The sequence below is a fragment of the Chionomys nivalis genome, chromosome 5, assembly GCF_950005125.1.
Source record: "Chionomys nivalis chromosome 5, mChiNiv1.1, whole genome shotgun sequence".
In the NCBI taxonomy this organism is placed as follows: domain Eukaryota; kingdom Metazoa; phylum Chordata; class Mammalia; order Rodentia; family Cricetidae; genus Chionomys; species Chionomys nivalis.
The window spans coordinates 23,321,107-23,349,058 of record NC_080090.1 but is presented as its reverse complement, the minus strand read 5'-3'; the positions used below and the strand labels follow the sequence as shown (position 1 = coordinate 23,349,058).

At 39.7% G+C, this 27,952-nt stretch overlaps 1 protein-coding gene across 1 annotated transcript in view; it reads right to left on the bottom strand.

The window, feature by feature from the left end:
- Atf6 (activating transcription factor 6) overlaps positions 1-27,952 on the bottom strand; it is a 171,634-nt gene that overhangs the window by 117,073 nt on the left and 26,609 nt on the right. Inside the window, exons 7-8 of the mRNA XM_057769619.1 lie at positions 22,350-22,567; positions 1,481-1,666 (exon numbers count right to left, since the gene is read on the bottom strand). Of these exons, the coding sequence (XP_057625602.1) occupies positions 1,481-1,666; positions 22,350-22,567 (404 nt within the window). The remainder of the gene's footprint in view (positions 1-1,480; positions 1,667-22,349; positions 22,568-27,952) is intronic.

The window sequence follows — 27,952 nt, the reverse complement described above, 5'->3', positions numbered from 1 at the left end:
AGTGAGATCCTATAGACTGTGTGCACCCTTGCAGGGGAGGGAAGCTGGTACGAAAGCTCGCCTCTCAGCTGAGGGGCTGACAGCACTTGTTAGCTGCTGTGGGAGGGAGAGTCAGTGTTTTGTAAGAAGGTAGCCTTGGTACTTTTGCCACGCTCCACACACATACCCAAGTACATCTAGGCAGCACAAATTGGATCTCAGTTTTAAAAAAGAGGACGCAGGGCTGGAGAGATGGCTCAGTGGTTAAGAGCACTGACTGCTCTTCCAGAGGTCCTGAGTTAAATTCCCAGCAACCACATGGTGGCTCACAACCATCTCTAATGAGACCTGGTGCCCCCTTCTGGCATGCGGGCACACATGGAAGGAATGCTGTACACATAATAAATAAATAAAACCTAAAAAAAAAAAAAAAAAAAAAAAAAGAGGACGCAAAGCTGGATGGGGAGGGCAGGTGGGATCTGGGAAGAGTTAGAGATAGGAGGGCTGGTATGACCAGAACACATAGTGTGAAATTCTCAAAGAATTAGTAAAGATAGGAAACAAGGGAAAGACCAGTTCTGTGTGGATTTCCATATCTATAATCCCGATACAAATTGAAATTCAACCCAGTGAACATGTAAGTCCCAGATCAGTTAGGGCTATATAGTAAAACCTTGCCTCAAAAATAACAAAAAAAAATTAAATTTAAAAAATTGAAAGAATAATAATAAAAAGAATGAGCTGGCAGGATTGTTCAGGAACCTCAATGTGATTCACCTGGTCCAAAAAAGATAAAAAGCTGGCGTTGTGGCTCACATCTTGAATTCCAGCACTTAGGAAGCAGAGGCAAATAAATCTCGGTGAGTTCAAGGCCAGCCTGGTCTACATAGTGAGTTTCAGGACAGCCATGGCCTATATAGTGAGTCTAAAAAACTGAGAAGAAAAAATGAGGCCTTGTCTAAAAAAACTAAGAAGAAAAAAAGAAAGAAAAATCACTAAAGTAATTGTTTGGAAGAAACCCAAGAAAAGCAGATAGTGTTTATATGGAGATGAAGAGGGACAATTCAAAAGGTCACCTTCCACTGAGTTTTGGTGGAGCCCTGGGCTAGAAGGCTTGCTTAGCATGCTGGGGGCTCTGGACTCAATTCTCAGACCCCAGGAGAAAAATATTTTCAAAAGGTCATTGTTGTAATTTTTTTCCTACCATAAATGTTTTGTGCTTATTGCACCCCCATTTTCTTAGCACTACTATTTTATATTATTTAAAAAGTAATTATCAATTTACTTATCAAAAATAAAAAGAAAGTCAAGCCAGTAAGAAGCGGCTCTCGCTTTTAATCCCAGCACTTGGGAGGCAGAGGCAGGTGCAAGGCCAGCCTGGTCTACAAAGTGAGTTTAGGTAGACCCAGAGTATTACACAGAGAAACCCTGTCTCGAAAAACCAAAAGAAGAAAGAAGATCAGTTTGCCCCACCTCAGCCAGCTGCACCACGAGCACCCACCTCTGACACCACCTCGTCCAGCTGTCGCTTCAGGGACCCGTTCTCCTTCTTCAGCTGCTCGTTCTCTGAAAGGGCAGCCTTCAACCTGGCCTCCAGTCCCAGCATATACTCCTTCTTCTTCTTGCGTGACTGACAAGCAGACTCACGGTTTTTTATCATCCGCTGCTGTCTCCTTAGCACAGCAATCTAGGAAAAGTTACAAGTTACACCGAATCATTGTACTGGTTTTGGGACAACATCAAAATATCAAAACCTACTGATTTTTCAAATTATTTCTAAACAACTTTGGTCAAAATATACATTAGTAGTTATCTAAAACACGTTTAAAATATACTGCTCAAATTAAGTAAGCTCAGGTCAAATGAGTAAAAAGGCTTTCTCAAACCTAGTCAATGGTGTTTTCTGAAGCACAGTGCCGAGCATCTAGCTTGCCGTTTAGAAAGACCCCCAGAAAGGGCCTCAAAGGAGCTATGTGAGGTAGTGCACACTGAAAATCCCAGGATTCCAGGCAGGAGGACTCCTGCAACTTTGAGGCCAGTCTGGCTCTATTTTCAAAAAGATAAGGAAAAACATCTGGACCACTGAGATGGCTTAGTATGTAAAGCACTGGCTGCACAAGCCTGAGTGCTGAGTCGGATCCCCAGTACTTGTGAGGGTGGGAGGAGAGAACCAACTCTACAGAGCTGTCTCTGACCTCCACAATGATTGCCATAGGACACACACACACACACACACACACACACACACCCCAGGGAGCACTGACCCATTCCCTGGCACACACACACACACACACATACAATAATAGTAAAGTAAAATCTCTAATTATAGCCGGGCGGTGGTGGCACACACCTTTAATCCCAGCACTCGGGAGGCAGAGGCAGGCGGATCTCTGTGAGTTCGAGGCCAGCCTGGTCTACAAGAGCTAGTTCCAGGACAGGATCCAAAACCACAGAGAAACCCTGTCTCGAAAAACCAAAAAATCTCTAATTATTTGAACTGTCTTTAAGTACATGCATATGGAATTTTCTCTCAGTTTTATTCATGAAGAGCTGGGTTTAGAACACCAGATACCAAAGCCTGCAAATGCTCACCTCCCAAAATGCCTTAATATTTGCATAAAGTCTACTTACACCTGCCTCATACTCCTAAACCAGTGGGTTTTCAACCTGTGGGTCACAGCCCCTTTGGCAAATCTTTATCACCAAAACAAAAATATTGACATTATGATTCACTTAGAGTTATAAAGTACCCACAAAAATGATTTTAAGGTTAGGGTCACCACAACATGAGGAACTGTGTTAATGTGCTGCAGCATTAGGAAGGTTGAGAACCACTCATAACCATTGCTGGGTTACTTAATCAAATGCCATGGGCACAGTTGTTATGCTGTAACAAAGTTCTAGACATTTATAGTGTGGTGCGACTTTCTTTTTCTATTTTCTATCTCAGTATGTTGAATCCATACATGCAAATTCAATGTATATAAAGGGCCAAATATCCATGCTGATTTAATCACCACCGCTGGTCTTAAATTAATTGACTAAATTCTCAAACCCTAGATCCAGTTACTCAGACTACTTCTCATGTAGAGTTGGTATCAGTACTTTTCCTCAGTAATGCGTATCTTTCAAAATACACAAGAAGCTAGGCTTGGAGGGACACACCTGCAATCCCAGCATTCTGGACTACAAACAGAAGGACTGCTACTTCAAAGTCAGTCTGGCCCATATGAGAGACTGTCCCAAACCAAAAGCACAAATAAAAACAACAACAGCAAACCTATGAAGATACTATTATTTTTTTTATTCTGTGTAATTTAATGCCTCTTCCAATCCTTCACTCACCAAAAGTCTATTGAGTAGATGGTAATGACCAAGTTTATTTCAATGCAAATATTCTATTATCTCTCTCTAGTTCTGATGTCAACTCTCCTAAACAGGCATTCATGAATACATCCACAGACTACTGCAACAGACTCCTAGCCATGTGGATTATCTTCTAGCCCATCCTGCCTACCAGTTGTAAACTCCTCAAAATATTTTTGCCTTATTGGCACTCTGCTGCAAGAACCAGCTAGTCAGTTAACTATCCTAACTACCCATTTTCACTTTCACCTCCTTCACTGTGAGCACTCACTACCTAACTACACCGTCTCCTTAACTCCAGTCTCTACTCCATAATCTCCACAATATTTTTCCATTTTTATCCATACTGTTTATTCCCACTTAATGTCATCTCCTCCACTAACCTATTTCTAAAGTCCTCACCTCTTTAATTATTCTCATCTAATTTTTTATTTTCTCTGAACATTTTGTAGTCTTATAATTTGGAAGACATAGCAAAATATTCCAATGACTTCAATTGTTTCAACAATGCTAACTACGGGGGCTGGAGAGATGGCTCAGCGGTTAAGAGCATTGCCTGCTCTTCCAAAGGTCCTGAGTTCAAATCCCAGCAACCACATGGTGGGTCACAACCATCTGTAATGAGGTCTGGTGCCCTCTTCTGGCTTGCAGACAGAATATTGTATACATAATAAATAAATATTTAAAAAAAATGCTATCTATGTTTCTTTCACTTATATTTTAGACCTTGAAAACTAAAGTCATATCTGATACTACTTTTTGTATAATAACCAAAAATATCTACCATTATCACACTTAATTTTGTTACATTTAAAAAAATACAATCTACTGTTACATAATTAGCCTAATTTTGTTTGGATAGCTGGTAAGAAAGTAATCTCAAAAAAAAAAAAAAAAAAGACCCTCCAAAGAACATAAACTCCATTAGGTTATATACACAGCTGGATGAGTTACTGGTGCCTATGTGTTTCCCAATGGACTCTTAAAGAGTCCTCCTACAGGTGCATCACAGCTCCGTCAGTAAACGTCCCACTACGTGCATCACAGCTCCATCGGTAAACGCAATTACAGTTTCAGATAAGTACCTTTAAAGAAAACTGTCTTGGTTAGGGTTTCTAGTGCTATGATAAACACCATAACCAAAATCCACTTGAGGAGGACAGGATTTATTTCATATTACAGTTTGTGGTCCAGCATCCAGGGAACTCAGGGAAGAACTCAAGGCGGGCTCAAAGAGACTGAAGTGGCTACATGTCACAGAGACTATGTGGGTCTGCGCTGGGTAAACCGATCAGACTTACACCTGACTTCTCTATGGAAAACATGAAGGTTCTGGATAGAGGTACTGCAGAAACTAAGAGACCATGGATGCAAACCTAAACTATTATACCCAGCCAATCTATCGTTCACTATCAATGGAGAAAACAAGACATTCCAGGATAAGAACAAATTTAAACAATACGTAGCCACAAATCCAGCCCTACAGAAAGTAATAGAAGGAAAATCACAACACAAGGAATCCAACATTGCCAACACTGCCTACAATAACTCAGGCATCTAGCGACCCTTCACCAGCACGACTCAAAGAAGGGAGACACACAAACTCTACTACCAAAAACAATAAGAATAACCGGAGTAAACAACCACTGGTCATTAATATCACTTAATATTAATGGTCTCAATTCACCTATAAAAAGACACAGACTAAGAGATTGAATACGAAAACAGGATCCAACATTCTGCTGTTTGCAAGAAACACATCTCAACCACAAAGACAGGCATCTACTCAGAGTAAAGGGTTGGGAAAAGGTTTTTCAAGCAAATGGTCCTAAGAAAAAAGCAGGTGTGGCCATAATAATTGCTAACAAAACGGACTTCAAACTAAAATCAATCAGAAGAGGTCAAGATGGACACTTTATACTCATAACAGGAATAATTCATCAGGTTGAAGTCTCAATCCTGAATATCTATGCCCCTAATATAAAAGCACCCATTTATGTAAAAGAAATATTACTAAAACTCAAGGCAGACATCAAACCACACACACTAGTAGTAGGAGACTTCAACACACCTCTCTCACCAATGGACAGGTCAATCAGACAGAATCCAAATAGAGAATTAAGAGAATTGTTGGAGGTAATGAAGCAAATGAACTTAACCGATATCTATAGAACACTCCATCCAAATAGGCAAGAATATACCTTCTTCTCTGCAGCTCATGGAACCTTCTCGAAAATTGACCACATACTCGGAAACAAAGGAAACCTCCACAGATACAAAAAAATCAGTGTCCACCTGTGTCTTATCAGATCACCACGGATTAAAGTTAGAAGGCAACAACAATGCTAGCCCCAGAAAGCCGACAAACTCATGGAAACTGAACAGTCAACTACTGAACCACACCTGGGTCAAGGAAGAAAATAAGAAAGAAATTAAAGTCTTCCTTGAACTTAATGAAAATAAAGAGACAACATACTCAAACCTATGGGATACGATGAAAGCAGTACTCAGAGGAAAGTTCATAGCACTAAGTGCCCACTTAAAGAAAACGGAGAAAGCATACATTGAGGACTTAACAGCACACCTGAAAACTCTAGAAAAAATAGAAGCAGAAGCACCCAGGAGGAGTAGAAGACTGGAAATAATCAAACTGAGGGCGGAAATCAACAAAATAGAAACACAGAAAACAGTCCAAAGAATCAATGAAACAAAAAGTTGGTTCTTGGAGAAAATCAACAAGATCGACAAACCCCTATCCAAACTAATTAAATGACAGAGAGAGAACACGCAAATAAATAAGATCAGAAATGAAAAGGGGGACATAACCACAGACAAAGAGGAAATTCAGAGAATCATTAGATCTTACTACAAGAAACTGTATGCCACAAAACTGGAAAATGCAAAAGAAACGGACATTTTTTTGGATAAATACCATATACCAAAGCTAAACCAAGAACAGGTGAACGATCTAAATAGACCTGTTAGTCACGAAGAATTAGAAACGGTTATCAAAAATCTTCCTTCCAAAAAAAGCCCAGGAACAGATGGTTTCAATGCAGAATTCTACCAGAACTTCCAAAAAGAGCTAATACCCATACTTCTTAATGTATTTCATAATATAGAAACAGAAGAGTCATTGCCAAATTCCTTTTATGAAGCTACAGTTACCCTGATACCAAAACCACACAAAGACCCAACCAAGAAAGAGAATTACAGGCCTATCTCATTCATGAACATCGATGCAAAAATTCTCAATAAAATACTGGCAAACCGAATCCAAGAACACATCAGAAAAATTATCCATTATGATCAAGTAGGCTTCATCCCAGAGATGCAGGGCTGGTTCAACATATGCAAATCTATCAATGTAATCCACCATATAAATAAACTGAAAGAAAAAAACAAATGATCATTTCATTAGATGCTGAAAAAGCATTCGACAAAATTCAACACCCCTTTATGATAAAGGTCTTGGAGAGATTAGGGATAAAAGGATCATACCTAAATATAATAAAAGCTATTTACAGCAAACCGACAGCCAACATTAAATTAAATGGAGAAAAACTCAAAGCCATCCCACTAAAATCAGGAACACAACAAGGATGTCCACTCTCTCCCTACCTCTTCAATATAATGCTTGAAGTTCTAGCAATAGCGATAAGACAACATAAGGGGATCAAGGGGATTCGTATTGGAAAGGAAGAAGTTAAGCTTTCGTTATCTGCAAATGATATGATAGTATATATAAGCGACCCCAAAAACTCTACCAAAGAACTCCTACAGCTGATAAATACCTTTGGGAATGTGGCAGGATAAAAGATCAACTCCAAAAAATCAGTTGCCTTCCTATACACTAAGGATAAGGAAGCAGAGAGGAAAATCAGAGAAACATCACCTTTCACGATAGCCACAAATAGCATAAAATATCTTGGGGTAACTCTGACCAAGGAAGTGAAAGATCTATTTGGCAAGAACTTTAAGTCTTTTTTTTTTTTTTTTTTTTTTTTTGAGACAGGGTTTCTCTGTGGTTTTGGAGCCTGTCCTGGAACTAGCTCTTGTAGACCAGGCTGGTCTCGAACTCACAGAGATCCGCCTGCCTCTGCCTCCCAAGTGCTGGGATTAAAGGCGTGCGCCACCACCGCCCGGCAAACTTTAAGTCTTTGAAGAAAGAAATTGAAGAGGACACCAGAAAATGGAAGGATCTCCCTTGCTCTTGGATTGGGAGGATCAACATAGTAAAAATGGCAATTCTACCAAAAGCAATCTATTGTTTCAACGCAATCCCCATCAAAATCCCATCAAAATTCTTCACAGATCTGGAAAAGACAATAATCAACTTTATATGGAAAAACAAAAAACCCAGGATAGCCAAAACAATCTTATACAATAAAGGATTGTCTGGAGGCATTACCATCCCTGACTTCAAACTCTATTACAGAGCTACAGTATTGAAAACAGCTTGGTATTGGCATAGAAACAGAGAAGTCGACCAATGAAATCAAATAGAAGACCCTGGCTTTAACCCACAAACCTATGAACACCTGATTTTTGATAAAGGAGCTAAAAGTATACAATGGAAAAAAGAGAGCATCTTCAACAAATGGTGCTGGCAAAACTGGATGTCAATCTGTAGAAGAATGAAAATAGATCCATATCTATCACCATGCTCAAAACTCAAGTCCAAATGGATTAAAGACCTCAATATCAGTCCGAACACACTGAACCTAATAGAAGAGAAAGTGGGAAGTACTCTACAACACATGGGCACAAGAGACCACTCCCTATGTATAATCCCAGCAGCACAGACATTAAAGACATCATTGAATAAATGGGACCTCCTGAGACTGAGAAGCTTCTGTAAAGCAAAGGACACTGTCACTAAGACAAAAAGGCAACCCACTGACTGGGAGAAGACCTTCACCAACCCCGCAACTGACAAAGGTCTGATCTCCAAAATATATAAAGAACTCAAAAAACTAGACCGTAAAGGGCTAATCAACCCAATTAAAAAATGGGGCACTGAGCTGAACAGAGAATTCTCAACAGAAGTTCGAATGGCCAAAAGACATTTAAGGTCACGCTCAACCTCCTTAGCGATCAGGGAAATGCAAATCAAGACAACTTTAAAATACCATCTTACACCTGTCAGAATGGCTAAAATAAAAAACACCAATGATAGCCTCTGCTGGAGAGGTTGTGGAGAAAGGGGCACTCTCATCCATTGCTGGTGGGAATGCAAACTTGTGCAACCACTTTGGAAAGCAGTGTGGCGGTTTCTCAGGAAAGACGGGTTCAACCTACCTCTCGACCCAGCAATACCACTATTGGGAATATACCCAAGAGATGCCCTAACATACAACAAAAGTATATGCTCAACTATGTTCATAGCAGCATTATTTGTAATAGCCAGAACCTGGAAACAACCTAGATGCCCTTCAATGGAAGAATGGATGAAGAAAGTATGGAATATATACATATTAGAGTACTACTCAGCAGTAAAAAACAATGACTTCCTGAATTTTGCAGGCAAATGGACGGAATTAGAAAACACTATCCTGAGTGAGGAACAGGGGATGTACTCACTCACATTTGGTTTCTAGCCATAAATAAAGGACATTGAGCCTATAATACGTGATCCTAGAGAAGCTAAATAAGAAGGTGAACCCAAAGAAAAACATATAGGCATCCTCCTGAATATTAACCTTCATCAGGCGATGAAAGGAGACAGAGACAGAGACCCACATTGGAGCACCGGACTGAAATCTCAAGGTCCAAATCAGGAGCAGAAGGAGAGAGAGCACGAGCAAGGAACTCAGGACCGCGAGGGGTGCACCCACACACTGAGACAATGGGGATGTTCTATCGGGAACTCACCAAGGCCAGCTGGACTGGGTCTGAAAAAGCATGGGATAAAACCGGACTCGCTGAACATAACGGACAATGAGGACTACTGAGAACTCAAGAACAATGGCAATGGGTTTTTGATCCTACTGCACGTACTGGCTCAGTGGGAGCCTAGGCAGTTTGGATGCTCACCTTACTAGACCTGGATGGAGGTGGGTGGTCCTCGGACTTCCCACAGGGCTGGGAACCCTGAGTGCTCTTAGGGATGACGAGGGAGGGGGACTTGATCGGGGGAGGGGGAGGGAAATGGGAGGCGGTGGCGGGGAGAAGGCAGAAAGCTTTAATAAATAAAGAAAGAAAAAAAAAAGAAAAAGCCCCCCCCCCAAAAAAGAAGGCTGATCTTACATACCGGCCATCGCAATAGTTCCCAGTTCTATATATCTCTAGAACTGGTTTTGTTATTATTCCCATAACTGCTTACATTATGATGACTATCAAAGTAATACCAAATACACACAGATAGAGGAAGGGAAAGGGGGAAAGGGGAGGGAGAGGGAGGGAGCAAACCCATGACAAATTGATTACTCATTAATTTCAAAACACTCTCAGGACAATGCCACTTTGTCCGGTGAACATCGGTTTTAGGCAGCTTCATTTTTCCTGGAAAAGCCAATGTCCATAATTAATACTTAATACTAGGTGCTGAAGTACATGGAACACTGAGCAAACACATAAAAGAGAAGGTTCCCAGATGGAAGAATTTATACTAAAAGTTAGATAAAAGGCAACTTTAAAGGCTAATTAATCTATGGAATTTAGGGAGGCTTACAGATGGTACACCATTTAATAAATTTCAAACAAGGATTAGGCATTTCTATAAACAGAAAAAGCACCTGCACATTATACACAGCATGAAGATTTCAAAGGCTGTCAACCCACATGCCTCAGTCTAAAAAAAAAAAAAAAATGAAAACCACCTGTGGTCAAATAGTCTGTTTTTCTCATAGAAAAAGACCCATTGTAACAGTTCTGAAAATATTCAGCCTTACCAATAAAAGCAGAGTAAAAACTGTATAAATAAATGAAATGCGCTAGAGTCAGAAAGTGCAGGGCTGCTACTCTATATCTCAGCAAGTGTCTTTAGCTATCTGAATACACAATATTAAATTATGCTTCTTAGACCAAAAAGAGCATAAAAATAATTTTTAGACTAAGCATACACACACCCTGGTGTTCTTGAGGAGAGTATTTGCTTTCGTTCTGTTTATATTCTGTCGGGTACACTGTCTTTTTTGCACATATGATGTATCAGATTCATTCCCAGACAGGAAGAATGGCAGCATAATATAATCCCTATTTGTTCAATTACTATGGATTTCCAGATTCCTTTAAGGAAACCATAATCAAGCCAAGCATTATAGCATACACCTGTAATCCCAGCACTTGAGAAGCAGACGAGAATTGTTGTGAGTTCAGGGTCAGCCTGGTCTACAGAGCAGGTTTCAAGCTAGTCAGGGTTACACAATAAGACTATGTCTCAAAAACAAAGTAAAATAAAAATAGTTAATAAATAAAATGTCTCATTTGAACCACTGTTAGAGAATAGACAAATCAAGGCATGAATAGAGGTCAGCTGACATCAAACCTCTTGGAACTTATTTAGTAGCTCCACCAGGCTTTGATGGACCACAGGATCACAGCATGAATGATGTGCTGTTTGGCTACTTGAATTATGTGCTGTCTAGAAACAGAAACTTACGGAACTGCCTATGTCTGGAAGCTAGCTCATCACTGTGAGCTTTCTGTACAAACATGAAATTGAAGGACTGGCTCACTAGTTCACTGATGCTCCCCCATCAAGGCACATCAGATGGTTTAAAAGACCAAATGGGCCAACGGGTAGCCCGCTCCTGCTGCTGAGCATCCTACTTCAGAGGTCTCTCCCACCAAGCACCATGCCTTAGAAAAAGAATAAAGAATTGAAGGGAACCATCCACAGCTGCAAAGGATTCACCCATTAGTGCCACTGCACTATGAAGTGTGGTGTTTTCCTTATAAAACAAACATTTATTTGCATATGTAAAAGGAAAAATTTCACAAATGACTAAGTTCCTTTTGAAACTTGGATCAGTTTCAAAGGCAAAGCTTCAAAACTGCCCACATTTTGTTTTTAATATTAAAAGCTTTACCAACTGATAAATACTTTATTTAAAACCCCTTGACAGCCGGGCGATGGTGGCGCACGCCTTTAATCCCAGTACTTGGGAGGCAGAGGCAGGTGGATCTCTGTGAGTTCGAGACCAGCCTGGTCTACAGAGCTAGTTCCAGGACAGGCTCCAAAGCCACAGAGAAACCCTGTCTCGAAAAAAAAAACCAAAAAAAAAAAAAAAACCAAAAAAAAACCCTTGACAAACAAAATGATGTTTAGAGCCTTAAGTCTAAGATGCTGAAAAAAAAAAAGAGCTGCAAACACTATAAACTACGGCAGGATGAGAGTGGGGTACTTCTATGCTTACAAACACATTCAAACATCTCAGGCAAGCTCAGTCCAGAACAAGAACAGCACGCGATCAGAGAACAACTCTGTTATTGGGGAATATTGTTTTTAGGTGTGTGACTTTTGTTTATGCTGCATTTGTTTAACTCGGTGAAGCTGTGTTGCTGTGCCTGTCTAAAACACCTTATGGTCCTAATAAAGCCATGAACAGCCAATAGCAAGGCAGGAGCAAAAATAGGCAGGACTAGCAGGCAGAGCAGAAATAGGAGACATCTAGGAGGAAAATGAAGGAGGAGCAACAAGAGAGCAAGGAGAGGAAGACATGAGGGGCCAGCCACCCAGCTACACAGCAAACCATGGATAAAGAAGTAAATAAAGGTATATGATGTGGGATTCCCCTCTGTATGCCATGATTACCATTAATGAATAAATAAAGAAACTGCTTTGGACCTATAGCAGGGCAGAACTTAGGCGGGGAAGCTAGGCTGAATGCTGGGTGATGGAGGAAGGTCACTGGTTAATTAAAAAAGAAACTGCTTGGCCCTCATAGGTTAGAACATAGGTGGGTGGAGTAAACAGAACAGAATGCTGGGAGGAAGAGGAAGTGAGCTCAGATGCAGGGCAGCTCCTCTCGGAGACAGACGCAATGCAGCTCATTGCCAGGGCAGATGCGATGAAGCTCCTACCCAGGATGGACGTAGGCTAGAATCTTCCTGGTAAGCGCACCTTGGGGTGCTACACACATTATTAGAAATGGGCTAGTCCAGGTGCGAGAGTTAGCCGAGAAGAGGCTAGATATAATGGACCAAGCAGTGTTTAAAAGAATACAGTTTGTGTGTTGTTATTTCGGGGTATAAGCTAGCCAGGCGACCAGGAGCTGGGGCGGCAGGAACACAGCCCGCAGCTCCTACTACAGCTGGGAGAAAGAGGGCAGAGTCCGAGAGAAGCCATGGAGCTGCTGCCGGAGACAGACACATTGAAACTTTGCTGATAGGTCACAACTTCATGGTGATGCACAGATTAATGGAGATGGGTTAAATTAAGATGTAAGAGTTAGCAAATGAGAAGCTAGAGCTAATGGGCCAACCAGTGATTTAAATAATATAATTTCTGTGTGATTATTTTGGGTTTGAGCTGCCAGGCGGATGGGAAACTAACGGCCTCCTTATAACAAGTATACACAAATAGAGAAAGATAAAAGTTCAGAGGCAAAGGGTAGTTAGGATGATTTAAGAAAAGCTGACAAAAAAAAAAGTCAACCTAAAGCTAAGAATAAGCCTCCATGTGTAATTTATTTGGGAGCTGGGTGGTGGGCCCCCAAAAAAGTCAAGAGTAAATTATTCCACATTACTCTGTGGAATGGGTTCTCTTCTAACCTTCATGGGTTCCAGAATCAGATTTAGGACTCTGGTCACCAGGCTTGTGCAAGTGCTAAGCCCACTGAGCTAAGTCACTGAACAGACTGGCTTTTTGAATTAGATTGATGATTCCACAGCTCTGTAAATAAATGTGAAACTACTAATGTACACTTCAAAACAAGAGTAGAGCTCAGGGTAGAAGAGCTCTTCACTAGCATGCATAGGGCTCTGGGTTCAATCTCTAATACAGAAGGGAAAAATCATATTGTATATGCATTATCTCAATGGAGTTGTTTAAAAAAAATAACATATGAACTTGTTAATCAAACAAACACAACAAGAAACTACAAAGAATTATGTGAGGAAAGCCTGGCACTCAGGAGATAGAGACAGGATTCAGGAATTCAAAGCCAACCGTGGCTATATAGTAAGTACTCAGTCAGCCTGGGCTACATGACATCTTACCTTTAAAAAAAAAAAGGAAGAGAGAAATCATGCCAAGAAAATAGTGATATGCAGAGATTAGAATGTCATTTGGTAAACTCTATCAAAACTGAGATAGTACCTATCTTCTGTCCCTGCAATTCCAATTTCAGAAATCCCTCAGATCTACTTGCACAGAGACAAAATAAAGTATGTACCAAGATATTCAAAGGAAGATTGTCCACAAAGAAAAGACTACAAAAAATGTAAATTATGGAACCTCTATGAAATAGACTCCTATTCAGCTTTTCTTAAAGTGCATTTATTTTTTTTTAAGATTTACTTATTTTTATTTCGTGTGTGGCTGTTTTGCCTCCATGATTATTTATGCACTATGTGCATGCAGTACCCACAGAAGCCAGAAAATGGAATTGGATCCCCTGGAACTAGAGTTACAGGCAGCTATGAGCCACTGTGTCTTCTGGGAGAGCAGTCAGTGCTCTTAACCACTGAGCCATCTCCATCCCCTACCTTTCAGCTTTAAGTATTGGGAAAATCTCCAAGATATATTAAGTAAGAAAAGTGTGTGTGTGTGTGTGTGTGTGTGTGTGTGTGTGTGTGTGTGTGTGTAAGGTACTACTTCTGTAGGAGAGGTCAGGCAGTAAAAGCTGTAATTATGTGCATATTAAAGAGCCACCTCGGGACAGACTGACACAAAACTAGGGAAGTTAACTTTGAGCAGAGGCGTTGATTGTCAAAGCACTGTGTCCCCACAGTAAACCCCAAGGTAAGACTGTAGGAATCTGAGAAAAGAGGAGATAAGCATACAATTATTTAGGATATAAGTCAGCATCCTTTAAATAATTAATTATTAGCTTTATCAAGATGGCAAACAGAAAGATATAAAGAAAACTAAATTTAGCCGAGCATGGTGGTGCACTCCTTTAATCCCAGCACTAGGGAAACAGAAGCAGGCAGACTTGTGAGTTCAAGGCCAAATTGGTCTACATAGCAAGTACCAGGCCAGTCAGGGACACACAGTGAGACCCAGTCTCTAAAAGACAAGACCACTAAAGCTGACACAACATGAATCCATCACAATGCAGAACATGGGGGCGGGGGCTGTTTGCTGACCTTCCCAAAGCCATTGCAACCATAAATTAGATTTAATTTCCAAAATCCTTATTCAAGATAAATTTTTTAGAAGTACCAAAACTCCATCTAAGAGAAACTTTAACAAAGCATAATTTTCTTTGATTTGCAGTCACTGGTAGCAGCAAAGCCAAAACCTAGTCAGCACAAAGTGACTTTTTCCTTCTAAAATCTGGACAGCTTCTGAGAAGCACCAGATCTTTCCTACTGAAATTGTTCTGACAGATTCCTTGACTTTGCAGCCTAAAGAAATACCATGATCTCAGTGCTGGCTCTGTTAAAAGCATTTAGTTGCTAAAAATTGTCTCCTCATTCTTTCTCTTCTTCCATCTAAGACAGCTGTAGGATCAAAGGAGGTTCAACTCCCCGTTTAGTTCTAAGAGAAGACCTGGGGTGTTTAGTGTCTAGAGTTTAGCTTTTTTTTTTTTTTTCTGAAAAAGAACACAGGTAGAGCGCCTGTCACTTTACACTGCAAATAGATTATTATAGCATCGTATTCTTTTGAAAGACAGGCTGCTGGAGTCTCTCATGAATTTTGTTCCTATATGTCTTCTTACTGCAGGCTAAGTATGCAAAGTTTTAACCATCTGGTGGGTGGGTATCAAGGCCATTTCTTGGGGTTAGGTTCCCAACAAGCAACTTTGAAAAAAGAGGTAAAGAGTCCCTCTGGAAAAGGAGGAACTTCCTGCTTGTTTTAAAAATGAAAGATTCCCCAAGTTCACATCTGTCCACTGAATGAAAAGGAACAGGGTGCACAAGCGTATCCACTGGGGGTCACATCACACCACCTCCATGTTCACAAACCAACACCTGAAATCTCTAACTTTTTAACACCATTTCTAGAAAAAAGAAAAGCAAAATCCAATTTGGAATGCTGAGAGAATGCCCTTCTCGGCATTTCTAATGGCTGCAGGCATGTGGGAAGGAATCCTCCCCAACCCAGTACCCTTCTTTTTCATGATGGCTCTGTGGACCTGACCCAGGAAGCTCCAAAAGATAGTCCTCTTGGAAGGGGGGTATCAAGGTCTCTAGTCAAAGAAGACTGGAAAAGTGTGCAAGGTGATAAAAGGTTCAATAGATATTCCATGGAATGGATGGGTAGGCGGAAAAAAATGGCCAGGGCCTGAGGGCAATAGAGTTAGTGCTTCTCATTCTACCTCCCCTTAGTTCTCTTCTAGTTCTGTGCTAATTCGTGATCATTTCCTTTCCATTAAATCTTAGCTCTTCCTTGGCCCACTACAGGATATATAGAATAATTTCACATATTTCATGGTCCTTTATCCCAATAACTCAAATAATATAATTTTAAAATCTTAAACTAGGGTCATTACAGTTCATAAACTATTGAAATGGTGATGTGAAGAGACAAAAATAATAAGGGTAACACGAACTTAAACAGAAAGTTTTCAAGCTCATAACTTGACACCTGGCACTGTTCAACCACACTTCAAAGAGGGATAAGCATGCTCTCTATCAAGCCACCTTTATAATTCCATGATTGCATTTATTAGCAGTCTGCATAGAGAATGTCTACACTAAAATAAAATGTCTACTTTTTTCCATCAGGACCAGAGCCAAAACCAAATTGTACTTCCTAAAAGTGTAGGTAAGTTTTCCAAGAGTTAAACATAACAGATTTACCAACAAAAAGCAAGAAGACTGAAATTACAATTTTCAGTAATTTCAGGCAAACTGTTCCATAACAGAAGATGTGGCGCTTACTGCCGTCTGCAGACTATGGTATGCTAGACACACTACTTATGGCAGCAGGCCCTAGAGAAGGAAGCCTGCCAAACAAAAGAATTCAAAACAGGTAGGGGAAAGTAGCCATGTCAGCATTACAAAGCCACAAAAGATTGATACAATTTTTTATTTTTCTGAATTGCAACCTCTTCACCATTTGGTCTGAAAGCACAAAAAAAAATATGAAAAATAAAATTGGAGGGGGATACATTTTGAATCAAGTCTGTATCTACATTAATTAAAATTTAATGAGACTTTTAAAAAACGTCTCATTATTAATATTACTAACATTATTAACACAGAGACTGTTCCAGTGGGCCACAGTCTTCTCTCCAGCTCCTTCTAGAACAGGTTTACTCTGGGTTCCTTGGGTGGGTCGGCCAGCTGATAGGACAGACTAATGCTTTTCTACTTTATATAAATATGAAAAACTCATACTGAAAAGTCTTGACTGTTCCTGTGTGGTGGTTTAGATAAGAATGGCCCTCATAGGCTCATATAGTTGAATGCTTTGTCACCAGTGAGTAGCACTATTTGAGAAGGATTAGGAGGTGAGGCCTCATGGAAATGGGCTTCCAGGTTTCAAAAGCCCTCTGTCTCCTTTTGAGTCAGGATGTAGCTCTCAGCTGCTTCTTCAGAACCACACCTGCATGTTCCCAGGCTCCCCATCATGACAATAATGGACTAAACCTGTGAAACTGTAAACAAGCCCCTCAATTAAATGCTTTCTCTTATCAGGACTGCCTTGGTCGTGGTGTCTCTTCACAGCAATAGAAGAGTGCCTAAGACATCCTGATATGCTAGCTCAGTAAAAATGGCACAAAAAACCTCAATGCAGGCGGACTAGAAAGTCATTCTAAGAATCTTTAGGTTTCTTACAGTCCACACAGGCTACATTAATCTTTCTTTTATAATTCTATCATTCTAAATTCTAAAAGTTGACTAGCCCATAAATACTCCTAGCAATAAAAGATAACGCTCATCAGTACAATACATTCTTATCTCAAACTTCCTCCAGTTCCTCAGTGTTAACTGAGACTCTGTCAGCAAGTTACTCAAAACTTCCCAGAGTACTCTGTGAAAGCCATGTTAACGTATGTTCTTTCGCATCAAACAACTCATGAAAGATGTCTGGCTAAGAGAGCAGCATGTAATTAACTGAATATACGTGGAGAGTACAAATGGGTCAGTGAATCCATGATGATTGTCAACCTTCAGATGCCCGGTGACCACATACAGTCTAAAAGAAAACAACGGCCTCCAGCTTCTAAACACCATGGCTGTATATAAAAGCTTGGGATTAGAAGCTTTTATATATTTACCACTTCCACCACTTACCTGTGCCTGTTACAGATAACCCACTGGAATAACTCAGAATAATTCTGTTGTCCACATGATATCCTACCTTTCCTAAAAGTTGGTTCCTCTGTCTACATTCAGTCTCTGCTTTTAGTATACCCCTTGAGCAGCCAATATGTTAAGTTTAAAAGACAAAAACAAAAAACAAAACATTGGCAAACACCAGCATTGTAGAGCTCCACCCAAAAGCAGGCAGAGCCAGCTGCTGAAGCCACCACAAAGGTCCTAGCCATGCTGCTTACCAGGTTTTTGCTCATGCAGACAAAAAAGACCAGAAATTCACAGTAAATACAGATCCAGATGGAGAAAACCTCTAAACATGTTTCAATGTGTTTTGCAATGTGTACAGGCTTAAGAAAGAAAGAAAATGCATATGGACAGTATAGAAAGAAATAGTTTAAAAATAGTAAAGTCTTTAAAGACAAAGTTAAAGCAATATAAAAGGAAAGAGCCACGTAAGATGGGAAATACACAAGGAATCTGGATCCTTGTATGTTATTGTGTTGATTCTGAATTTTTTGATTGCTGATAAGGAAATGACAATTGCCGACAGACATGGGACTGAAAGGGGAATTGCTGAAATAAACCAGCCTAGATATTTTAAGAATGACTTAACCTTAAAATAGAACTCAAAAAAAAAAAATGCATTGCTTTGGAGAAGCAATTTTGCTTTTACTTCCACAGAAAACAAGAGTCTGTAGATTCCTTCAGGGTTGATATGGATCAGGTTTGATCAGGGAAGATCTCCTGAATCTTGACAGGTGATATATATTAGTAAGGTTACAGCTGGTCTTCAAAGGACTTGGACATTGTTTCAGTTTTCTCAGGGATCCCTAAAGATGCCTTTGCCTACAGACAACAAGAAGCAGTCTGGAGAACATGACACCCACATTCCCAAGAGAGAGCATGGGTGGTCTTTGGTTACTTGGTGGGTTGTGGATGTTTGTTATCACTTAGGGAAATATAGGAATATAGGATAAAAAGACAACTATTAATCTCAGATATTTTGTCAAATGTAAAGCTATTTTTTATTTTTATTATGAATTTAAAGTTATTTTTGTTATACTGAATATATGTTTCTACTCTTGTTTGGGGTATTGTATTATGCCGCGCATTTAAAATACAACGTATAATTAAGAAATGAGGTTAATAGTTAATCTATAATAATCAAACTTGTAGTCACATTAGGTGTGTTTTCCAGGTTAAACAGGTATATTTTAGACAGATGATTTTCAAACACTTCAAAGACCTAAAGAATATGGCATTTAAAATGTTTTGTTAATATAGGGTTTTTCATGGCAATGAGACACATTTACTCCTGACAGCACCAATTTACTTCAGAGAAGATGATGGGCGTCAAAGAAACTCCTTATGGAGTTTGCTTTCATTGTGGCAGGGTTAGTCACTGGGCAAAGAAACTGCTCTTGCCTGTGACTGCTGACAGTATGCTGTACAGAATAGACAAGTGGTAAACAGGAAAAGGCCTGTTGAACTTTGCCAAGACAATGCAAGACAGTCCTTTGAGATTCCTGCTTCACAGAAGAGTCTGCCAAATATTCTGCAGGACACAGAGGAAAGTGATTATGAATTTTGCCAATACAAGGTAAGACAGTCCTTCAAATTTCCTACTTCAAACGAAAAGTATACCAGATAGTCTAGGCCTATAGGCCAAAGATGAATGCCCCAACATTGCAGAAGAGCTTTGGGTGACTATCTAGGCAGCCAGATGTCTCTGTTTTTAGGTAAAATTACATCCTTCTGGGGTCTCTGATGGAGTTAAAGACTAAACAGAGTCATATTTTCCTTAGTTATGGTAAAAAGTAAATTACTTATAAAACTTTGGAATCACTAAAGTAAGATAGATAATGGAGTATTTTCTCTAAATTTACTAAATACAAATAGACTGAATATTGTAAATATAATACTTGATAAGTGGTTTTGTTATATATTATAGTTTTACTATGTTAAAGTTAAAACATTTCTTTTTATTTAGACAAAAAAGGAAATTCTGTGAAATATTAGTTTTAGAAGTGTTACATTAATGTTTTGGAATATTTGCTTAATGATGCATGCTCTCATGTTGCATTTTTTTTTAACTCTAGGAAGCTGTTACTTTGCCTACCTACAACACCTGATTGGTCCAATAAAAAGCTGAACATCCAATAGCTAGACAGGAGAGAGGGATAGGCAGGGCTGCCAGATAGAGTGAATAAATAAAAGGAGAAAAAGAAAAGAGGAGAAACAAGAAAGGGAGAAAGAGAGGAGGATGCCAGGGGCCAGCTACCCTGTGAAATATTCCTTTATACTATGTGAATTATGTGTCACTGTGATCGGGTTAATAAATAAGCTGATTGGCCAATAGCTGGACAGATAGAGGTTAGGTAAGACTTGCAGAAAATAGAGAGCACAAGGAAGAAGAGAAGTTTCTCAAAATTGTGAGATGAACTTGCCATACTGAGAAAAATATCAAGCCATGTGGCAGAGCATAGATAAGGCAGAGGCAGGCGGATCTCTGTCAGTTCGAGACCAGCCTGGTCTACAGAGCTAGTTCCAGGACAGGCTCCAAAGCCACAGAGAAACCCTGTCTCGAAAAAACCAAAAAAAAAAAAAAAAAAAAAAAGAAATATGGGTTAGAAGCAAAACATGAGCAAAGGCGTCAAAACCACGATGGGGAACCCAACAGAAAAAACTGACCTGAACTAGTGGGAGCTCACTGACTCTGGACCTGCACAAGACCAATCTGGCCCCCTCTGAAAGCAGGTGACAGTGTTTGGCTTGGGCAGTTTATGTGCCCACTGGCAGTGGGACCAGGAGCAATCCCTAATGAATAATCTGCCTTTTTGGAGCCCATTTCCTACCAAGAGAAACCTTGCTCAGCCTGGACACAAGGAGGAAGGCCTTGGTACTGCCTGAACATGGTGATGTGACAGAATTCATTGACTCTCCATGGGAGGCCTTACCCTCTCTGAGGAGTAGATGGGAGGAGAGAGGGGAAGGTGGGGAGGGAGGGGGAACTGGGATTGGTATGTAAAATAAAATAAAATAAAACTTAAAAAGAAATAGGGGTTAATTTAAAATGTAAGAGTTAGTAACAAGGCTGAGCTACTGGCTGAGCATTTATAATTAATAATAAGTCTCTGAATAGTTATTCTCTTTGCCAAGACAAAGAGAAACTCTGCCTACACCACCCAGCCGCAAGCCTGCTTCAGAGTAAGAAGAAAGGTATATAGAATAGAGAATGATAAACCCAGAGGCAAAAGGTAAACAGGATAATTTAAGTTAAGAAAAGCTGGCTAGAAACAAGGCAAGCTAAGGCCGGGCATTCATAAGTAACAATAAGTCTCTATGTATTTATTTGGAAGACAGGTGGCAGGCCCCCTCAAAGATCAAAGAGTAAAAAACCAACAATAGGAAAGACTCCTGAGTCCTTGTTCCTGCCAGCCCCACAGTCACACACCCCTTCAGCTCTGACCAAGATGATTCTTCCACATCTCTGAAAGGGACCTCCCTAGAGGGGGTAGAATTCAAGAGTTTTGGTGTTAAAAGCAGATGCTATCCCCTGCCCCATGTGGAAAGACTGGCCTGATAGAAACTTAACTACATCCCCCAAGGCTGGGGGCCCTAAGCAGTTTGGGGGATACTCATACATGTCCTAGGAGTCACATCTTACATATAACCCTGTTCTTATTAGTCTCGGCAATAATAAAATATATCCATCTCTAAGAAAAAAAAGTTTCTATCATTTTAAACCTTTTTGGTCTTCTTGAAAAGCATACTCTTTACTTACTGGTTATACTTTTTAAATGAAAAAAGTCAGATTACTTTTTAATTTTTGCTATTGTCATTCTTTTTCTTATTATGGAAAGTTTTCCATGTGCTAAAAGGAAAGAAAAACAGCTTCCATAGCTATCTACATCTTTCTAATATTGTTTCTGTGCTCACCAGGTGCCAGTTTTTAACTCATTATGTCATTTATTTGTTACTCTTAAAGACTAATTTTTGACTGGACTCAGAATTTCTCAGCGAGAACTGCCTATGTCTCTTGGCAATCTGTCCCTAGTGCTTTACCCCGGCATTCTTGCCCTCTTTGTTTAAGGGCTTTCTGACAACATACTGGCAGACACTGTCTTCTTTAAAGAGATTAAAATGTTTGCAGATCCTGCTAACTCTTTTGTGCCCCAACCATGAAGGCACAGTAAGTACTATGTAACAGTCCAGGAATATCCTTCTCTCTCTCTCTCTCTCTCTCTCTCTCTCTCTCTCTCTCTCTCTCTCTCTCTCTCTCTCTGCAATAACTAGGTTGAGAACACTCAGATTGACATCCACAATGCAGCTGCAAACAAACTTGCACTTCCTCTCTCCAGTTCTCCTTGGTCTGTAACAAGAATGCCCCTTACTCAGTAGCTTACTCAATACTCACCCCTTACTCAATACTCAATACTCCTTACTCAATACTCAATCTTGATATCCACTGTTCTCTGTATTGGTATAAACCAAGGGACTCTTTTTCTAAACAATGGATACTCTACTCACTAGATACGTTTTGCAACAAATATTCACAGTATTGTGGGCTGAGATCACTGCTATACTTACACAACAGAAAAGCACATTCACAGGTAAGTACTTACATCTGAACCCAGACTTCTTGTGCTTTGTAGGACAGGTTTAGGCATGGAAAGTTTTCCACTCACTGGACTGTTCACCACAGGGGCTGGCACCACGTTCACCACATGGTTAGGCAGCTGTGTGGCTCCTCCAGCGACAGCAAGAACTGGCTGAGCAGAAGGCAGCACTCCAGGGGCCTGAAGTTGCACCATAGTAGGCTGAGAGAGCAGAACAGTCTGACCTGAGTTAAGAAAAAGCAGGGAATCAAGTGGTGCACAGCGATTGTGTCAGGGAGCAGTCTAACACTCAGTCTCCTCTACAGACAGATCAATCCTGAAGAACTTCACATGGTAATAAATAAAACATCACTAATAGCAACACACACTAAGGGGGACTCCGATGCTGTGTTTTTAATGGGACCAACTAAGTTCATCCTCTTTGAGTCACCATTAACAAGCTTTCCTTTTTTTTTTTTTGAGACAAGGTTTCTTTGTGTAACAGCCCTGGCTGTCCTGGAACTAGCTCTTGTAGACCAGGCTGGCCTCGATCTCGGGGATCCGCCTGCCTCTGCCTCCTGAGTGCTGGGATTAAAGGCGTGTGCCACCACTGCCCAGCTAACAATCTATTTTTAAGTCAGATATGGTGATACATACCTATAGTCTAAGTAGCTGAGAGGCTGAGGCAGAGGAAGCACTCAAACCCAGGAACCTGTGGATCGTTTGAACAGCACAGCAAGCCTCAATTGATAAAAGCAAAGAAGGCCAGGAGAGATGGCTCAGTGGTAAGAGTGCTCACTGCCTTCAAGAGAGTCCAGATTTGATTCCCGTTGTCCACGCTGAGCAGCTCACAACTGCAACTTACAGCTCCAGGAGTCCTGACACCATCTCCTGGCTTTCTCAAGTACACACACGTGCACACACGTGCACGCACACACACAGTTTAAATTTAAAACCTTTTTAAAGCCAGGCCTGATGATGCAAGCCTGTAATTACAGTCACTATGGAGGTTGAAGTAGGAGAATCACATGTTCGTTCAGACCCTCATCTCACAAAGAAAATAAAAAGAGGACTGGGGATGTAGCTCAGTGGCAAAGGGCTTGCCTGCATGCACAAGGCCCAAGATAATTCCAGTACTGAGGGGAGGAGGCAAAAATACTCACTAGAAACATAAACAAACCAGGCAGTAGTTCATTTTTATCTTCTTCAATATAACAACAAAACATAACAAATTTGTTGTCATACCTGCATTTTCCAAGTATTAGCCTCTGAAGTTTCTTAGTTTCTATATGAATTTTTCTTATTTTAAACAATAAATCCTTAAATTATATATTTACAAATACATACATATACAATATGTATAGGAAAGAGTCAAGTAATTACAAATGCCCAAAAAACCCAAATGAATGGAATTTTAGTTAACAGACACAATGGCTATCTTCAAATAATAGCAATCTTTCCGATCGCTGCCAAAGCAATGATCTCAACTCTTTTCCTAGTCTTTGCAGCTGCCACCATCTTAAACTTGCGTTCATTGCCGTGTACTCCACTCAGCACCGTCAGGAGAGCACGGACAACACCTAACACTCATCTACTGAAATGGTACCTGCCTGTTTCCTTCCCCCTGACAGTTATGTAAGGTATTGAAACACTTGCCTAATATCTGTGTACTTTGGCTTTATCTAGCTGAATAAAGGTACTATCATGACCAGAAACTTTAATTCAGTATAAATTTATAATTCTTCAAGGACAACCAGACATTTTATGTTCAGGCAGTTTAAAATGACTTATAAAATTCAGTTTCATATTTCAAAGGGTTGGGAAAAACTGAAAATCAAAATACTTTCAGAACACCTGTTTGTTGAGAACATCTGTCTTGGCTAAAAAAAGATCACATTTATAAAATTCTTTGTTTCAGTGGCCTCAAAAAGCAGACCAGAAGTAGAATTCAAAAGTCACCATTTTCTCAATTCATATATTAGCACTTATAAGTAGTAAGTGGGTAAGAAAATTTTAAATTAATTGCATAAATTTGAAATACATACAATTTAATGGGGCATAACATTGCTAAATATGTTTATCTTCTCGTTTCCCTAAACTGACTTCTGTTATAAATAAATTCACCTAAAATGGAGAAATGGGTTAAAGGTAGTTATATAAATATACAGTCAGGCCAGAAATATAAATAAAAGTAATATATAAATAATAGATCAACAGGACTATGTTTTTAACAACACTGAATAAGACATTAAGTCAAGCTGGCATTAAAAAGATAGACTTACTATAATGTAAAAACTGAAGAGAAGGATTTCTAACTGCATATACTTACTTCTCAGGCATTAGAGTTTGAACCCAAGGCCTTGCACAAGCCAGGCAGGTCTTCTACCACTAAGTCCTGGGGTTTTTGAAACAAGATCTCACGATGTAGCTCAAAGCTGGCCTGCAACCTGCTATGCAGCCCAGGCTAACCTCAATTCATAATTCTCTAGCTTCAACCTCCCAAGTGCTGGAATTATAGGTACACACTACCATGTCCAAAAGTACTCTTCTTTAGCTCAAAGAGACAGCTCAACCATATAAGATAATCATGGTGTCTGTGGGTTTCTATGGACTGTGAAAATGCATAGTGAGAAATGACTATTAAGAATTTAGCTATGAATTTGTATTGGATATAATAATGGATGGCTATAAATCCAAGCATTTGGGAGACAGAGATAGGAGGATTTTTGGTTCAAGAGCAGCCTGGACTATGTATTAAGATACCATCTCAAAACCAAAACAATAAAAAAATCAAATAAAATTAATTTATAGTTTATTAACAAAAAATATAGCCATAAAGTTTTGAAAATAATTGTACAACAATAAATGAAATAAATTATTAGATTTACAGTAACATCTTAGAACAAGTAGAGATGTGATGCCTTGCAAAATGCTGTACACTACTGCTTTTCTGTCCAACCCCACCACCATACAGAACCACTGGCTTAAACCAACACCTGGAGAAGAGAACAACATTCGCAGAAACAATGCCCCATGCCTTCTAAGCTTAGAATTGTGATTATATAAAAAAAAGAAGACCTTCCTTCCTCTAAACATTGTTCCAAACTTTGAGTCTATTCCAAAGAACACAGGAGATAATAAAACACATTGAATTACCTCAAAGAAAGGATCAGACCTGTAGACCCAACTGTAGATTTAAAGCACTGGTAAATAACACTGTAAATGTCTGTAATATTCCTTAAAACTAATTTTAAAAGATAATCCAAAACTAGGCCTGGCAGTATAGGCTTATAATCCTTATTATAAATCCTATAATCTAGCCAGGATAAAAGGATCACAAGTTCAAGGTCAACTAGGGCTACAGAGGGAATTCAAGGTTAGCTTAAGCAACTTAATGAGACTGTCTCAAAACAGAAAGTGAAAAGGCTGGGGAATGTATAGAGTTCTGTGGTGTGGTAGAGAACTTGCCAAGTATGAACAGGGCCTTAGGTTCAATTCCCATTACTAAAAAGAAAGAAAAGAAGGAAGGGGGGAGGTAGGGGAAGAAAGGACAGAGAGAGAATCCAATTTCACTGCCCCTGTCTCACTGTCCCTGTGTCCCAGCCAAGAGAATTGCATCTTATGGAGATAGGATTACCAAGAGAGTCTGTACACCAAATACAACTCATGTCCTACCAGGCCACTGCTGTCTCCCTTACTCCACGCTGTATTTCAAGCTCTTACACCCTAAAGTCCCCAACTGTCTTCACTTTATCTAAATCAAGAGTCCTCTGAAGATTTTAGGCATGTTCAAGTTCAAGACAGAATGGCAGGAACCACTAAATTTCTATTACAGTCTGTCCAAGAACAAAAGGCTCTCATAGTTACTTGCTAAGTGCTGACCAGGCCGAAGGCTACAATGCAAAGGACTGTTTGGGGCATTTAGTAGTTAGCAACTGAACATAGGGACTATTCCTGGTGTGGAAACACATAAAACAGAACACACCAAAGGGTGGTTTATCCGTTTGGAACACTCCAAATCCTCTCTAGTATCACAGGCAAATAAATCCCCTTAAAGGACGACAGCTGGATTCAATACTGACTGCAATGTTGAATGATACAACCACTGATTTTCATGATCAGTTCTTTCTTTTTAACTTTCTTCAAAGATTGCAAACTACATAGCAAACATTTAAGAAATACCTACTTTGTTTTAACATACTTGTGCAACTTGGTAAATATTTCGTTGCACCAAGTTTTCTCATCTCTATAAAATAAAAATATTGATACTTATCCTGAGAGATATGTAACTATTAAATAAGATAATGTATTTAAGCCCTTAGAAGAACATCTGGCACATAACAACAGCTTAGCATACATTCATTATTGGCCCTTTTTCTACGTAATAGTAGCTTCCATGTACTATCAACTCATTAGTCCTCACAATTGGTATGAAACTATTTATACAAATTTAAATCACAATTAAAAGGCAGAATTCTGAGAAAAAACTGATTACATTTCATCATTTTTAGAAGATTAATTAATTATGAATATAATGAATTACTAAGCCTTGGCTGGCCAGACAAGTTAGCTTCACTCTACCATCCCGCTTATAAGACGTTACTCTTTATGCATCCCCTAATTTCAGGGATTTGTGGTATCATCAAAAAAGTCTAAGACAGAAGCATAGACGTCACCAAAAAGACTTTCCTCTCTGCCCTTCACGGCCTCCCTCCCCCACACATGCCCACCATCAATTACCGCCCCGTACAATGCTCGGCTTTGTAACAGCTCTACTCCCATCCTGGTTCTCCATTTTCAGATAGTCTGGGCTTTAATCATCTTTCAACTGCTCTACTTACAACATTCTTACAAGGTACAGAAGACTTAGAAGCAAAACTATAGAAAAACAATCCAGGTTGGCAGAATTCAAGAGACAATGCCAGGTTAATTAGACTGGCACAAAGTTTTACAGAAAATAATGAAGCTGTACTATAAAGTTAGAAAACTAAGTTGGAACCAAATTGTGAAGCACTTTAACCCCACATTAGAGAATAGGAACTTAAATCTGTAAGTATCACATCTCTGCCATTTTTCTTTTTTGTCCATGTAGTATATGTATGTTTTCAAGTGTGTGTACATGTGTGTTGAGGCCAGAGGCTGATGACAGATGTCTTCTTCAGTGGCTCTCCACCTTACTTTTTGAGACAGGCCTCTCCCTAAAACTAGACCTTATCAGTTAGCTAGGCGAGCTGCTCCGTGACCTCTAAGGGATCTGCCTATCTCCATATAGGCACTAGAATGTCCTACCCAGCTTTTTATGTGGGTGCTAGGCATCTGAACTCAGGTTCCCATGCTTATGTGGGAAGCGTTTTACTGACTGAGCAATCAATTACCCCAGCCCTCTCTTCCTCTCATTCCACTCTCAAATTAAAATAATAATAATATATGAAAGACATACATTTAATCTGCAAGTTATAATACTAATACCAAAATCCATAGATTACATTATAAAAACAACCTATTGGCACATGCTCATAAAAAAAAAAAATAACAGTCTTCAGATCATGTGAAATCACTGAAGTTCAGAATGGATGATTTTAACCTCTGGAACTGATAAAATGCTTGGAAAAGAATAATCTGGTTTTTGC